General features: G+C 41.1%; 1 protein-coding gene across 1 annotated transcript; it reads left to right on the forward strand.

The window, feature by feature from the left end:
- Positions 1-270: 270 nt before the first annotated feature.
- LOC124137335 (ganglioside GM2 activator-like) lies at positions 271-12,521 on the forward strand. The gene is made up of 4 exons (XM_048402501.1): positions 271-409; positions 1,879-2,077; positions 11,870-12,053; positions 12,355-12,521. The coding sequence occupies exons 1-4, from the start codon at positions 319-321 to the stop codon at positions 12,442-12,444; spliced, it is 564 nt and encodes a 187-aa protein (XP_048258458.1). The 5' UTR covers positions 271-318; the 3' UTR covers positions 12,445-12,521.
- The last annotated feature ends 851 nt before the right edge of the window (positions 12,522-13,372 follow it).

Consider the following 13,372-nt stretch of genomic DNA (forward strand, 5'->3'; position numbering starts at 1 on the left):
ACTATGTAATCTACCATATGTTGAGTCCCAGAGTGACGGATTGACGTCTCAGGTTTACAACTAAGGTATTACAACTGAATGCTTCCCAAAGCAGATACTATTTAATATATAATATAATATAATAACCAGGACATCTGTGAACTAGATGTGATTAAGACGTCAGTGATGTATTCAGAACGTGTCAACTCGGGCAACCTGGTCCGACGACCCCCTGGTATCGCCCCTACGGTCACGGGGGTGGACTCTCTCTCGCTATCGGAGTAAATATACAGGTTGCCAGTCAGTGTCTGGCTCTACTCGGTCAGTGTAAGGTTTATCATGTTGCTGTTGGTCGTAGCTCTCATCGTTCCTGCCCTGGGGGCCCGCCCAGGATTCACAGACACCGGCACTATAGAGTGGAGAGACTGTGGTATGTAAAGTGCGTGAGCGACTTCATATTTTCTCGTCGCAACGTCAGCAATATATTATATATCAATGATCGTCGGTTCGTTTCCAAGATTCGCCCTGAGTACGATTCTTGTTGTGTCAGCTGCATATCCATGTCCTGAGTGATGACGTCTTAAACCTGCAGACCTTACACGCCTAAAACCTGCAGACCTTCGAGGCTTCCCTTACACGCCTAAAACCTGCAGACCTTCGAGGCTTCCCTTACACGCCTAAAACCTGCAGACCTTTGAGGCTTCCCTCCCAGGTCTAAAGCCTGCAGACCTTCGAGGCTCCCCTTCCACCTAAAAAACTACAGACCTTTGAGGCTTCGAGGCTTCCCTCCCACGTCTAAAACCTACAGACCTTCGAGGCTTCCCTCCCACGTCTAAAACCTACAGACCTTCGAGGCTTCCCTCCCACGTCTAAAACCTACAGACATTTGAGGCTTCCCTCCCACGTCAAGCTGACATACCGTCATATAACTGAAATAGTATTCAAAGGGGCGTTAAACTTTCTTCACTCAGAAATATTGTGGACGCTGACCATATGTTTTGAGTGAGTGAGTTGGGTTTAACACCGCTTTTAACAGTATTCCAGTTATATCACGGCATGTCAGCTTAGTGTGGGAGGCAAGCCCGAAGTTATGCAGGTCTCAGGCATTTACCACTTCGGTGAAACCCACGAGCAGGGGTATGGTGCTGACAAACCTAGAAACATAATCGGGGCGAACCGGGATTCGAACCCAAAATCATAGGTTTCTGGCGTGCCCAAAGGACGCAACTCTGCACAGCGAATCGCGGCGCCTTAGACGACTGGGCCACCCGTGCCCCCATATGTTTTGAAAAAACAACATATTATCATCGAGATGATAAAGAAACTCATCAACGAACATATATATACAACCCCATAATTGATTGTGTTTTACTGTTAGAAATCATTGATAATAAAATTGATCATATCTGTATCAAATAGTCAGAATCTATTGAAATCACACAGATGAAATCTTTGATTTAACCGCTTCGATTATGTGAACATGCCTGAGTCCATCTGAGTCTATATGCTTCAAGGCATGCCTCGATATGTTATGTGTACATGCCTGAGTCCATCTGAGTCTATATGCTTCAAGGCATGCCTCGATATGTTATGTGTACATGCCTGAGTCCATCTGAGTCTATATGCTTCAAGGCATGCCTCGATATGTTATGTGTACATGCCTGAGTCCATCTGAGTCTATATGCTTCAAGGCATGCCTCGATATGTTATGTGTACATACCTGAGTCCATCTGAGTCTATATGCTTCAATGTATGCCTCGATATGTTATGTGGTCATGTCTATCTTGAGTAGCTGCATGCAATCTATACAAATTACTTACAACGACAAATGTTTAAACCATTCTTGTTTTCCTTGATTCTGAAAAGGATATAATTATGTTATTTGTGTCTCCATGTCAGGTGTTGGCGACTCCTTGGTTTCCGTGAAGCAGTTCGACATCAGCCCCACTCCCCTCAAGCTTCCCGGAGATATAACTGTGTCCTTTGATGGAACTATCAGCCACGATATCGCTGACCAAATCACACTGGACGTTCTCATGGAGAAGAAGCTGCTCGGGACTTTCATAAGGGCGCCCTGCCAGGGTAATGTCGGCACATGGTAAGTGTTGAATAAGTCAGATGTCGGCACATGGTAAGTGTTGAGCAAGTCAGATGTCGGCATATGGTAAGTGCTGAGTAAGTCTGATGTCGGCTCATGTAAGTGTTGAGCAAGTCAGATGTCGGCTCATGGTAAGTGTTGAGTAAGTCTGATGTCGGCTCATGGTAAGTGATGAGCAAGTCAGATGTTGGCACATGGTAAGTGTTGAGCTAGTCTGATGTTGGCACATGGTTGGTGTTGAGCAAGTCAGATGTTGGCACATGGTGAGTGTTGAGTAAGTTTGATGTCGGCACATGGTTATTGTTGAGCAAGTCAGATGTTGGAACATGGTAAGTGTTCATCAAGTCTGATGTCGGCACATAGTAAGTGTTGAGTAAGTCAGATGTCGGCACATGGTAAGTGTTGAGCAAGTCAGATGTCGGCATATGGTAAGTGCTGAGTAAGTCAGATGTCGGCATATGGTAAGTGCTGAGTAAGTCTGATGTCGGCACATGGTTAGTGTTGAGCAAGTCAGATGTCGGCTCATGTAAGTGTTGAGCAAGTCAGATGTCGGCTCATGGTAAGTGTTGAGTAAGTCTGATGTCGGCTTATGGTAAGTGATGAGCAAGTCAGATGTTGGCACATGGTAAGTGTTGAGCTAGTCTGATGTTGGCACATGGTTGGTGTTGAGCAAGTCAGATGTTGGCACATGGTAAGTGTTGAGTAAGTTTGATGTCGGCACATGGTAATTGTTGAGCAAGTCAGATGTTGGAACATGGTAAGTGTTGAGCAAGTCAGATGTCGGCACATGGTAAGTGTTGAGTAAGTCTGATGTCGGCACATGGTAAGTGTTGAGCAAGTCAGATGTCGGCACATGGTAAGTGTTGAGCAAGTCAGATGCCGGCTCATGGTAAGTGTTGAGTAAGTCTGATGTCGGCACATGGTAAGTGTTGAGTAAGTCTGATGTCGGCACATGGTAACTGTTGAGCAAGTCAGATGTCGGCACATGGTAAGTGTTGAGCAAGTCAGATGTCGGCATATGGTAAGTGCTGAGTAAGTCAGATGTCGGCATATGGTAAGTGCTGAGTAAGTCTGATGTCGGCATATGGTTAGTGTTGAGCAAGTCAGATGTCGGCTCATGTAAGTGTTGAGCTAGTCAGATGTCGGCTCATGGTAAGTGTTGAGTAAGTCTGATGTCGGCTTATGGTAAGTGATGAGCAAGTCAGATGTTGGCACATGGTAAGTGTTGAGCTAGTCTGATGTTGGCACATGGTTGGTGTTGAGCAAGTCAGATGTTGGCACATGGTAAGTGTTGAGTAAGTTTGATGTCGGCACATGGTAATTGTTGAGCAAGTCAGATGTTGGAACATGGTAAGTGTTGAGCAAGTCAGATGTCGGCACATGGTAAGTGTTGAGTAAGTCTGATGTCGGCACATGGTAAGTGTTGAGCAAGTCAGATGTCGGCACATGGTAATTGTTGAGCAAGTCAGATGTTGGAACATGGTAAGTGTTGAGCAAGTCAGATGTCGGCTCATGTAAGTGTTGAGCAAGTCAGATGTCGGCTCATGTAAGTGTTGAGTAAGTCTGATGTCGGCTCATGGTAAGTGTTGAGTAAGTCTGATGTTGGCACATGGTTGGTGTTGAGCAAGTCAGATGTTGGAACATGGTAAGTGTTGAGTAAGTCAGATGTCGGCACATGGTAATTGTTGAGCAAGTCAGATGTTGGAACATGGTAAGTGTTGAGCAAGTCAGATGTCGGCTCATGTAAGTGTTGAGCAAGTCAGATGTCGGCTCATGTAAGTGTTGAGCAAGTCAGATGTTGGAACATGGTAAGTGTTGAGTAAGTCAGATGTCGGCACATGGTAATTGTTGAGCAAGTCAGATGTTGGAACATGGTAAGTGTTCATCAAGTCTGATGTCGGCACATGGTAAGTGTTGAGTAAGTCTGATGTCGGCACATGGTAAGTGTTGAGCAAGTCAGATGTTGGAACATGGTATGTGTTGAGTAAGTCAGATGTTGGCACATGGTTATGAATGAGTGAGTGAATGTATTTGACGCTGTTTTGAGCGGTGTTTCAGTAACAACATGGCGCGCACAGCGAATTTCGGCGCCTTAGACGACTGTGTGGAACGAGTGTTTAGAATTGAAATGGGGAATAGAGAGCAACAGTGTCAGATGAGTAGTTTAGTACAAGTTATGTAGAGCCCTGTTGTCACCGTAGTGGCATCCCAGTAAACAGAGGAGGGCATGTCGCCCTGCTGGAGATGAGGACCAAGAGGATGTCAATGTTGAAGACACAGTTTAAGAAAGTGACAGCATACCTCTGCAGGAATTAGGTCTTTTGAGAAAATGATAGACGACATATTATAGCCGTGCCAGAACGCATATCAAGCATCTTACACATACGCCAACAAATACACAATGGGCGGAAACAAGTTCTCGAACTTTGAAACTCGCACATACATTATGCGAGTGGCGATTCCAGCTGAGACTAACATGTGGTGTTGTTGTTGCATTAAGGGTTTAAGAGGTCGCCTTCTGCCTAATCAGTTTCGGCTGACCTGTCCCTCTTTGGCACACCTGTGTGTGACTAGGGTATATATCTATTGTGAGTTTGGTATACATGTCATTTCTGTTTTTGTATTGATATGATTTCTTTTTCCGTCTATTGATATAATTTCATTTTTATCTTTGGCTGCTCTGTTTATATACGTCCATCTCTCAGAAATAGAGTTAGTTTGGCCTTCGCTATTGCATCTCTTGGCTTTATGAGATCTATGACAGATAGCAATTCACATACCAATGAGCTGAGCCGAGTCTCCAGATGAGGCTAAAGTGAATTGAGAAAAGTTACCATGTCAGATTATAAAGGGGTGAATGGAGTTTTTACTGTTAAAATGGAAATGGATTACAATGAAAGCGTATACTAGTGGATGCGTTACAATGAAAGTGTATAGTAGTGGATGCGTTACATTTGAAGCGTATACTAGGGGATGCGTTACAATGAAAGCGTATACTAGTGGATGCGTTACAATGGAAGTGTATACTAGTGGATGCGTTACAATGGAAGTGTATACTTGTGGATGCATTACAATATAAGCGTATACTAGTGGATGCCTTACAATGAAAGCGTATACAAGGAGATGCGTTACAATGGAAGTGTATACGAGGATGCGTAAAAGTAAAAGTGTATACTAGGAGATGCGTTACAATGAAAGTGTATACTAGTGAATGCGTTACAATGAAAGTGTTTACTAGTGAATGCGTTACTATGGAAGTGTATACTAATGGATGCGTTACAATGAAAGTGTATACTAGTGAATGCGTTACAATGGAAGTGTATACTAGTGAATGCGTTACAATGGAAGCGTATACTAGTGGATGCGTTACAATGGAAGTGTATACTAGGGGATGCGTTACAATGGAAATATATACTAGTGAATGCGTTACAATGAAAGTGTATACTAGTGAATGCGTTACAATGGAAGTGTATACTAGTGAATGCGTTACAATGAAAGTGTATACTAGTGAATGCGTTACAATGGAAGTGTATACTAGTGAATGCGTTACAATGGAAGTGTATACTAGGAGATGCGTTACAATGGAAGTGTATACTAGGAGATGCGTTACAATGGAAGTGTATACCAGTGGATGCGTTACAATGGAAGTGTATACTAGTGAATGCCTTACAATGGAAGTGTATACTAGTGAATGCGTTACAATGAAAGTGTTTACTAGTGAATGTGTTACTATGGAAGTGTATACTAATGGATGCGTTACAATGAAAGTGTATACTAGTGAATGCGTTACAATGGAAGTGTATACTAGTGGATGCGTTACAATGGAAGTGTATACTAGGAGATGCGTTACAATGGAAATGTATACCAGTGAATGCGTTACAATGAAAGTGTTTACTAGTGAATGCGTTACAATGGAAGTGTATACTAGTGAATGCGTTACAATGGAAGCGTATACTAGTGGATGCGTTACAATGGAAGTGTATACTAGGGGATGCGTTACAGTAGAAGTGTATACTAGGAGATGAGCTACAATGAAAGTGTAGAATAGGGGATGAGATGCAATGGATGTGTATACTAGTGGATGCGTTACAATGAAAGCGTATACTAGTTGATGCGTTACAATGAAAGTGTATACTAGTGGATGCGTTACAATGGAAGTGTATACTAGTGGATGCGTTACAATGGAAGTGTATACTAGCGGATGCGTTACAATGGAAGTGTATACTAGTGGATGCGTAACAATGAAAGCGTATACCAGTGGATCCGTTGCAATGAAAGTGTATACTAGTGAATGCGTTCCAATTGAAGCGTATACTAGTGGATGCGTAACAATGAAAGTGTATACTAGGAGATGCGTTACAATGAAAGCGTATACTAGGGGGTGCGTTACAATGGAAGTGTATACTAGGGGATGAGCTACAATGGAAGTGTATACTTGTGGTTACGTTACAATGACAGTGTATACTAGTGGATGTGTTACAATGAAAGCGTATACTAGGAGATACGTTACAATGGATGTGTATACTAGGAGATGCGTTACAATGGAAGTCTATACTAGTGGGAGCGTTACAATGAAAGCGTATACTAGGGGATGCGTTCCAATGGAAGTGTATACTAGGGGAAGCGTTACAATGGAAGTGTATACTAGGGGATGCGTTCCAATGAAAGTGTATACTAGGAGATGCGTTACAATGGAAGTGTATACTAGTGAATGCGTTACAATGGAAGTGTATACTAGGGGATGCGTTACAGTAGAAGTGTATACTAGGAGATGAGCTACAATGAAAGTGTAGAATAGGGGATGAGATGCAATGGATGTGTATACTAGTGGATGCGTTACAATGAAAGCGTATACTAGTTGATGCGTTACAATGAAAGTGTATACTAGTGGATGCGTTACAATGGAAGTGTATACTAGTGGATGCGTTACAATGGAAGTGTATACTAGCGGATGCGTTACAATGGAAGTGTATACTAGTGGATGCGTAACAATGAAAGCGTATACCAGTGGATGCGTTGCAATGAAAGTGTATACTAGTGAATGCGTTCCAATTGAAGCGTATACTAGTGGATGCGTAACAATGAAAGTGTATACTAGGAGATGCGTTACAATGAAAGCGTATACTAGTGGATGCGTTACAATGGAAGCGTATACTAGGGGATGCGTTACAATGAAAGTGTATACTAGTGAATGCGTTACAATGGAAGTGTATACTAGTGAATGCGTTACAATGGAAGTGTATACTAGGAGATGCGTTACAATGGAAATGTATACCAGTGAATGCGTTACAATGGAAGTGTATACTAGTGAATGCGTTACAATGGAAGTGTATACTAGTGAATGCGTTACAATGGAAGCGTATACTAGTGGATGCGTTACAATGGAAGTGTATACTAGGGGATGCGTTACAGTAGAAGTGTATACTAGGAGATGAGCTACAATGAAAGTGTAGAATAGGGGATGAGATGCAATGGATGTGTATACTAGTGGATGCGTTACAATGAAAGCGTATACTAGTTGATGCGTTACAATGAAAGTGTATACTAGTGGATGCGTTACAATGGAAGTGTATACTAGTGGATGCGTTACAATGGAAGTGTATACTAGCGGATGCGTTACAATGGAAGTGTATACTAGTGGATGCGTAACAATGAAAGCGTATACCAGTGGATGCGTTGCAATGAAAGTGTATACTAGTGAATGCGTTCCAATTGAAGCGTATACTAGTGGATGCGTAACAATGAAAGTGTATACTAGGAGATGCGTTACAATGAAAGCGTATACTAGTGGATGCGTTACAATGGAAGCGTATACTAGGGGATGCGTTACAATGAAAGTGTATACTAGTGAATGCGTTACAATGGAAGTGTATACTAGTGAATGCGTTACAATGGAAGTGTATACTAGGAGATGCGTTACAATGGAAGTGTATACTAGGAGATGCGTTACAATGGAAGTGTATACCAGTGGATGCGTTACAATGGAAGTGTATACTAGTGAATGCCTTACAATGGAAGTGTATACTAGTGAATGCGTTACAATGAAAGTGTTTACTAGTGAATGCGTTACTATGGAAGTGTATACTAATGGATGCGTTACAATGAAAGTGTATACTAGTGAATGCGTTACAATGGAAGTGTATACTAGTGAATGCGTTACAATGGAAGCGTATACTAGTGGATGCGTTACAATGGAAGTGTATACTAGGGGATGCGTTACAATGGAAATGTATACTAGTGAATGCGTTACAATGGAAGTGTATACTAGTGAATGCGTTACAATGGAAGCGTATACTAGTGGATGCGTTACAATGGAAGTGTATACTAGGAGATGCGTTACAATGGAAATGTATACCAGTGAATGCGTTACAATGAAAGTGTTTACTAGTGAATGCGTTACTATGGAAGTGTATACTAGTGAATGCGTTACAATGAAAGTGTATACTAGTGAATGCGTTACAATGGAAGTGTATACTAGGAGATGCGTTACAATGGAAATGTATACCAGTGAATGCGTTACAATGGAAGTGTATACTAGTGAATGCGTTACTATGGAAGTGTATACTAGTGAATGCGTTACAATGGAAGCGTATACTAGTGGATGCGTTACAATGGAAGTGTATACTAGGGGATGCGTTACAGTAGAAGTGTATACTAGGAGATGAGCTACAATGAAAGTGTAGAATAGGGGATGAGATGCAATGGATGTGTATACTAGTGGATGCGTTACAATGAAAGCGTATACTAGTTGATGCGTTAAAATGAAAGTGTATACTAGTGGATGCGTTACAATGGAAGTGTATACTAGTGGATGCGTTACAATGGAAGTGTATACTAGTGGATGCGTTACAATGGAAGTGTATACTAGCGGATGCGTTACAATGGAAGCGTATACTAGTGGATGCGTTACAATGGAAGTGTATACTAGGGGATGCGTTACAGTAGAAGTGTATACTAGGAGATGAGCTACAATGAAAGTGTAGAATAGGGGATGAGATGCAATGGATGTGTATACTAGTGGATGCGTTACAATGAAAGCGTATACTAGTTGATGCGTTAAAATGAAAGTGTATACTAGTGGATGCGTTACAATGGAAGTGTATACTAGTGGATGCGTTACAATGGAAGTGTATACTAGCGGATGCGTTACAATGGAAGTGTATACTAGTGGATGCGTAACAATGAAAGCGTATACCAGTGGATGCGTTGCAATGAAAGTGTATACTAGTGAATGCGTTCCAATTGAAGCGTATACTAGTGGATGCGTAACAATGAAAGTGTATACTAGGAGATGCGTTACAATGAAAGCGTATACTAGGGGGTGCGTTACAATGGAAGTGTATACTAGGGGATGAGCTACAATGGAAGTGTATACTTGTGGTTACGTTACAATGACAGTGTATACTAGTGGATGTGTTACAATGAAAGCGTATACTAGGAGATACGTTACAATGGATGTGTATACTAGGAGATGCGTTACAATGGAAGTCTATACTAGTGGGAGCGTTACAATGCAAGCGTATACTAGGGGATGCGTTCCAATGGAAGTGTATACTAGGGGAAGCGTTACAATGGAAGTGTATACTAGGGGATGCGTTCCAATGAAAGTGTATACTAGGAGATGCGTTACAATGAAAGCGTATACTAGTGGATGCGTTACAATGAAAGCGTTTACTAGGGGACGCGTTACAATGAAAGTGTATACTAGGGGACGCGTTACAAAGATAGTGTATACTAGGGGAAGCGTTACATTGACAGTGTATACTAGGGGATCCGTTACAATGACAATGTATACTAGGGGATGCGTTGCAATGACAATGTATACTAGGGGATGCGTTACAATGATAGTGTATAATAGGGGAAACGTTACATTGACAATGCATATCAGGGGATGCGTTACAATGACTATGTATACCAGGGGATGCGTTACAGTGACAATGTATACCAGGGGATGCGTTACAATGACAATGTATAGCAGGGATGCGTGACAATGATACTTTATACCGGGGGACGCGCTACATTGACAATGTATACCAGGGGATGCGTTACAATGATAGTGTACACTAGGGGAAGCGTTACATTGACAATTTATACCAGGGGATACGTTACAATGACAAGGTGTACCAGTCGATGCGTTTGAATGACAATGTATAGCAGGGATGCGTGACAATGATACTTTATACCAGGGGACGCGCTACATTGACAATGTATATCAGGGGATGCGTTACAATGATAGTGTATACTAGGGGAAGCGTAACATTGACAATGTATACCAGGGGATGCGTTACGATGACAATGTATACTAGGGGAAGCGTTTCAATGACAGTGTATAGTAGGGGATGCGATACAGTGACAATGTATACCACGGGAAGTGTTACAGTGACATCGTATACTTGGGGCTGCGTTACAATAACAGTGAATAGCAGCTTATGTGTTACAAAGACTGTATATACTAGATTATGTGTTACCCTGACAGTGTATATTAGTTTATATGTTACAATGACAGTGAATACTAAGTAATGTGTCACAATGACAGTGTATACTAGGTTATGTGTTACAAAGACAGTGTATACTAGGTTATGTGTTACAAAGACACTGTATACTAGGTTATACGTTACAATGACAGTGTATACCAGGTTATGTGTTACAATGACTGTGTATACTAGGTTATGTGTTACAATGACAGTGTATATTAGTTTATATGTTACAATGACAGTGTATACTGGGTTATGCGTTACAATGACAGTGTAAACTAGAGTATCCATTATAATGACAATGTATACTAGATGATCCATTTCAATGACAGTGTATACTAGGTTATGCGTTCATTCATTCATTCATTCATACTAGGTTATACGTTACAATGACAGTGTATACCAGGTTATGTGTTACAATGACAGTGTATACCAGTTTATGTGTTACAATGACAGTGTATACTGGGTTATGCGTTACAATGACAGTGTAAACTAGAGTATCCATTATAATGACAATGTATACTAGATGATCCATTTCAATGACAGTGTATACTAGGTTATGCGTTACAATGACAGTGTAAACTAGAGTATCCATTACAATGACAGTGTATACTAGGTTATGCGTTACAATGACAGTGAATACTAGGTAATGTGTTACAATGACAGTGTATACTAGGTTATGCGTTACAATGACAGTGTATACTAGGTTATGTGTTGCAATGACAGTGTATACTAGGTTATGTGTTACAATGACAGTGTATACTAGGTTATACATTACAATGACAATGTATACTAGGTTATGTTTATAAAGACACTGTTTACTAGGTTATACGTTACAATGACAGTGTATACTAGGTTATGTGTTACAATGACTGTGTATACTAGGTTATGTGTTACAATGACAGTGTATATTAGTTTATATGTTACAATGACAGTGAATACTAGGTAATGTGTTACAATGACAGTGTATACTAGGTTGTGTGTTACAATGACAGTGAATACTAGGTAATGTGTCACAATGACAGTGTATACTAGGTTATGTGTTGCAATTACAGTGTATACTAGGTTATGTGTTACAATGACAGTGTATACTAGGTTATACGTTACAATGACAGTGTATACTAGGTTATGTGTTACAAAGACACTGTATACTAGGTTATGTGTTACAATGACAGTGTATACCTGGGGGTTCGTAACAATGACAGTGCATACCTGGGGGTGCGTTACAATGACAGTGTGTACTAGTTTATGTGTCACAAGGACAGCGCATACTATGGGATGCGTTACAACGACCTCAGATGTATTGATGTACCCACAGCCACTACACCGACCCCTGCCACTTCCTGAACACCTTCAAACAACTGGGCACCTGTCCGCCCCAGCTGACTGCCAAAAGCCTCCCCTGCACCTGCCTCTTTCGCCCCATGAAGCTCCACCTGCCCCCGTCCACGTTCACCGTCACTTGCATCAATAATGTTTTCTGGAAGACTGTTTTAAATGATGTAAGTGAAGCCTGTAAACCAAATGATATGATTGATTTTCATCGATATTTCGCTGTACTAATAACCGATTGTGCAGGAGAAAGAAACGACTCTTATGAAAGAATGGCAAGCCGATTCTGACATAATAATTGATAATTTCTACACGTTAGGGTGTTATTCTATCTCAGACCCAAAGACTGACAAAAGTTAAACAAAGCGAATAACCGTTTCAAGACCTTTAGTGACGTCATAGTTGTTCACCATGTATTTGATATATTCCTATACTAAGTCTTACATTTGACATCATCCCGTTTATTTCCAGGGCGAGTTCCACGTAAAGATCACCATGAACGACAAGCGCACTAACCAACTTCGTGGCTGTGTGGAGATCTATCTGGTTATTGATGAGTAAATATCAGGTCCTGACCTGAGTGAAGTTACGTGTCTATTTGACGGTTGAAAGTAAGACAAATAAATTATAAAAAATGAGGTTTTGTCTGTCTATTTAGAATAATCCTTGTCTAATGTTAAAAGACGCTCCTAATCTAGTTGAAGGGAGAAAACAACGAATGCATATGTTTTTTTTAGATGTTTTAGCAACTTTGAATGTTCAAGTTTATTCTACAATTCCGGCATGTACTTATAAATCACTATCGACTGGTAATGATATACGGTGTTCAGGAAAAGGTGAGCGGATCCTGCTCAACTGATGGCATGCCAACATATTTGGAATCATACTATTAATGAAATGCTTTCTGTTTTGTAATTTAGCGTGATATTGTGTGAAGCTTACACCATAGACACACACAAATATACCCACCTACATAAACGAACACACACATACACAAACACACATACACACAAACCCGAAAACACCCACAAACACACACATTTACACACATAAATGCAGAAACGCACACACACACTACGCACACATAGGTACACACAGACACAAACACACATGCACACTCGCAGACACATACACATACACATAAACACAGACACACACTCACAAATATACACACGCATACACACATGCACATATAAACACATACACTCACGCACGCACACATATACACACATTAACACAGACACACACATACACGCACATGTACGCATATAAACACAGACACAAACATGCACAGACAGACACAAACACACACGCGCACACGCGCATACACATACAAATATAAACGGACACACACGCATTCGCACATACACACATATACACATAAATACAGACACAGACACTTACACATACACACTCACAAACACACGCACGTGTACATACACACATACACATTTACAGGCGGGGTGGTGGGGTAGCCTAGTGGTTAAAG

The sequence above is a fragment of the Haliotis rufescens genome, unplaced genomic scaffold (genome assembly GCF_023055435.1).
Source record: "Haliotis rufescens isolate VD_foot unplaced genomic scaffold, xgHalRufe1.0.p SCAF_26, whole genome shotgun sequence".
Classification (NCBI taxonomy): domain Eukaryota; kingdom Metazoa; phylum Mollusca; class Gastropoda; order Lepetellida; family Haliotidae; genus Haliotis; species Haliotis rufescens.

Bases quoted from the DNA above. Each gene is read 5' to 3' on its own strand.
- LOC124137335 (XM_048402501.1), top strand. From the start codon at position 319: ATGTTGCTGTTGGTCGTAGCTCTCATCGTTCCTGCCCTGGGGGCCCGC. The intron at 2,078-11,869 runs GTAAGTGTTGAA...ATGTACCCACAG, and splicing joins CAGGGTAATGTCGGCACATG to CCACTACACCGACCCCTGCC. The intron at 12,054-12,354 runs GTAAGTGAAGCC...GTTTATTTCCAG, and splicing joins GGAAGACTGTTTTAAATGAT to GGCGAGTTCCACGTAAAGAT.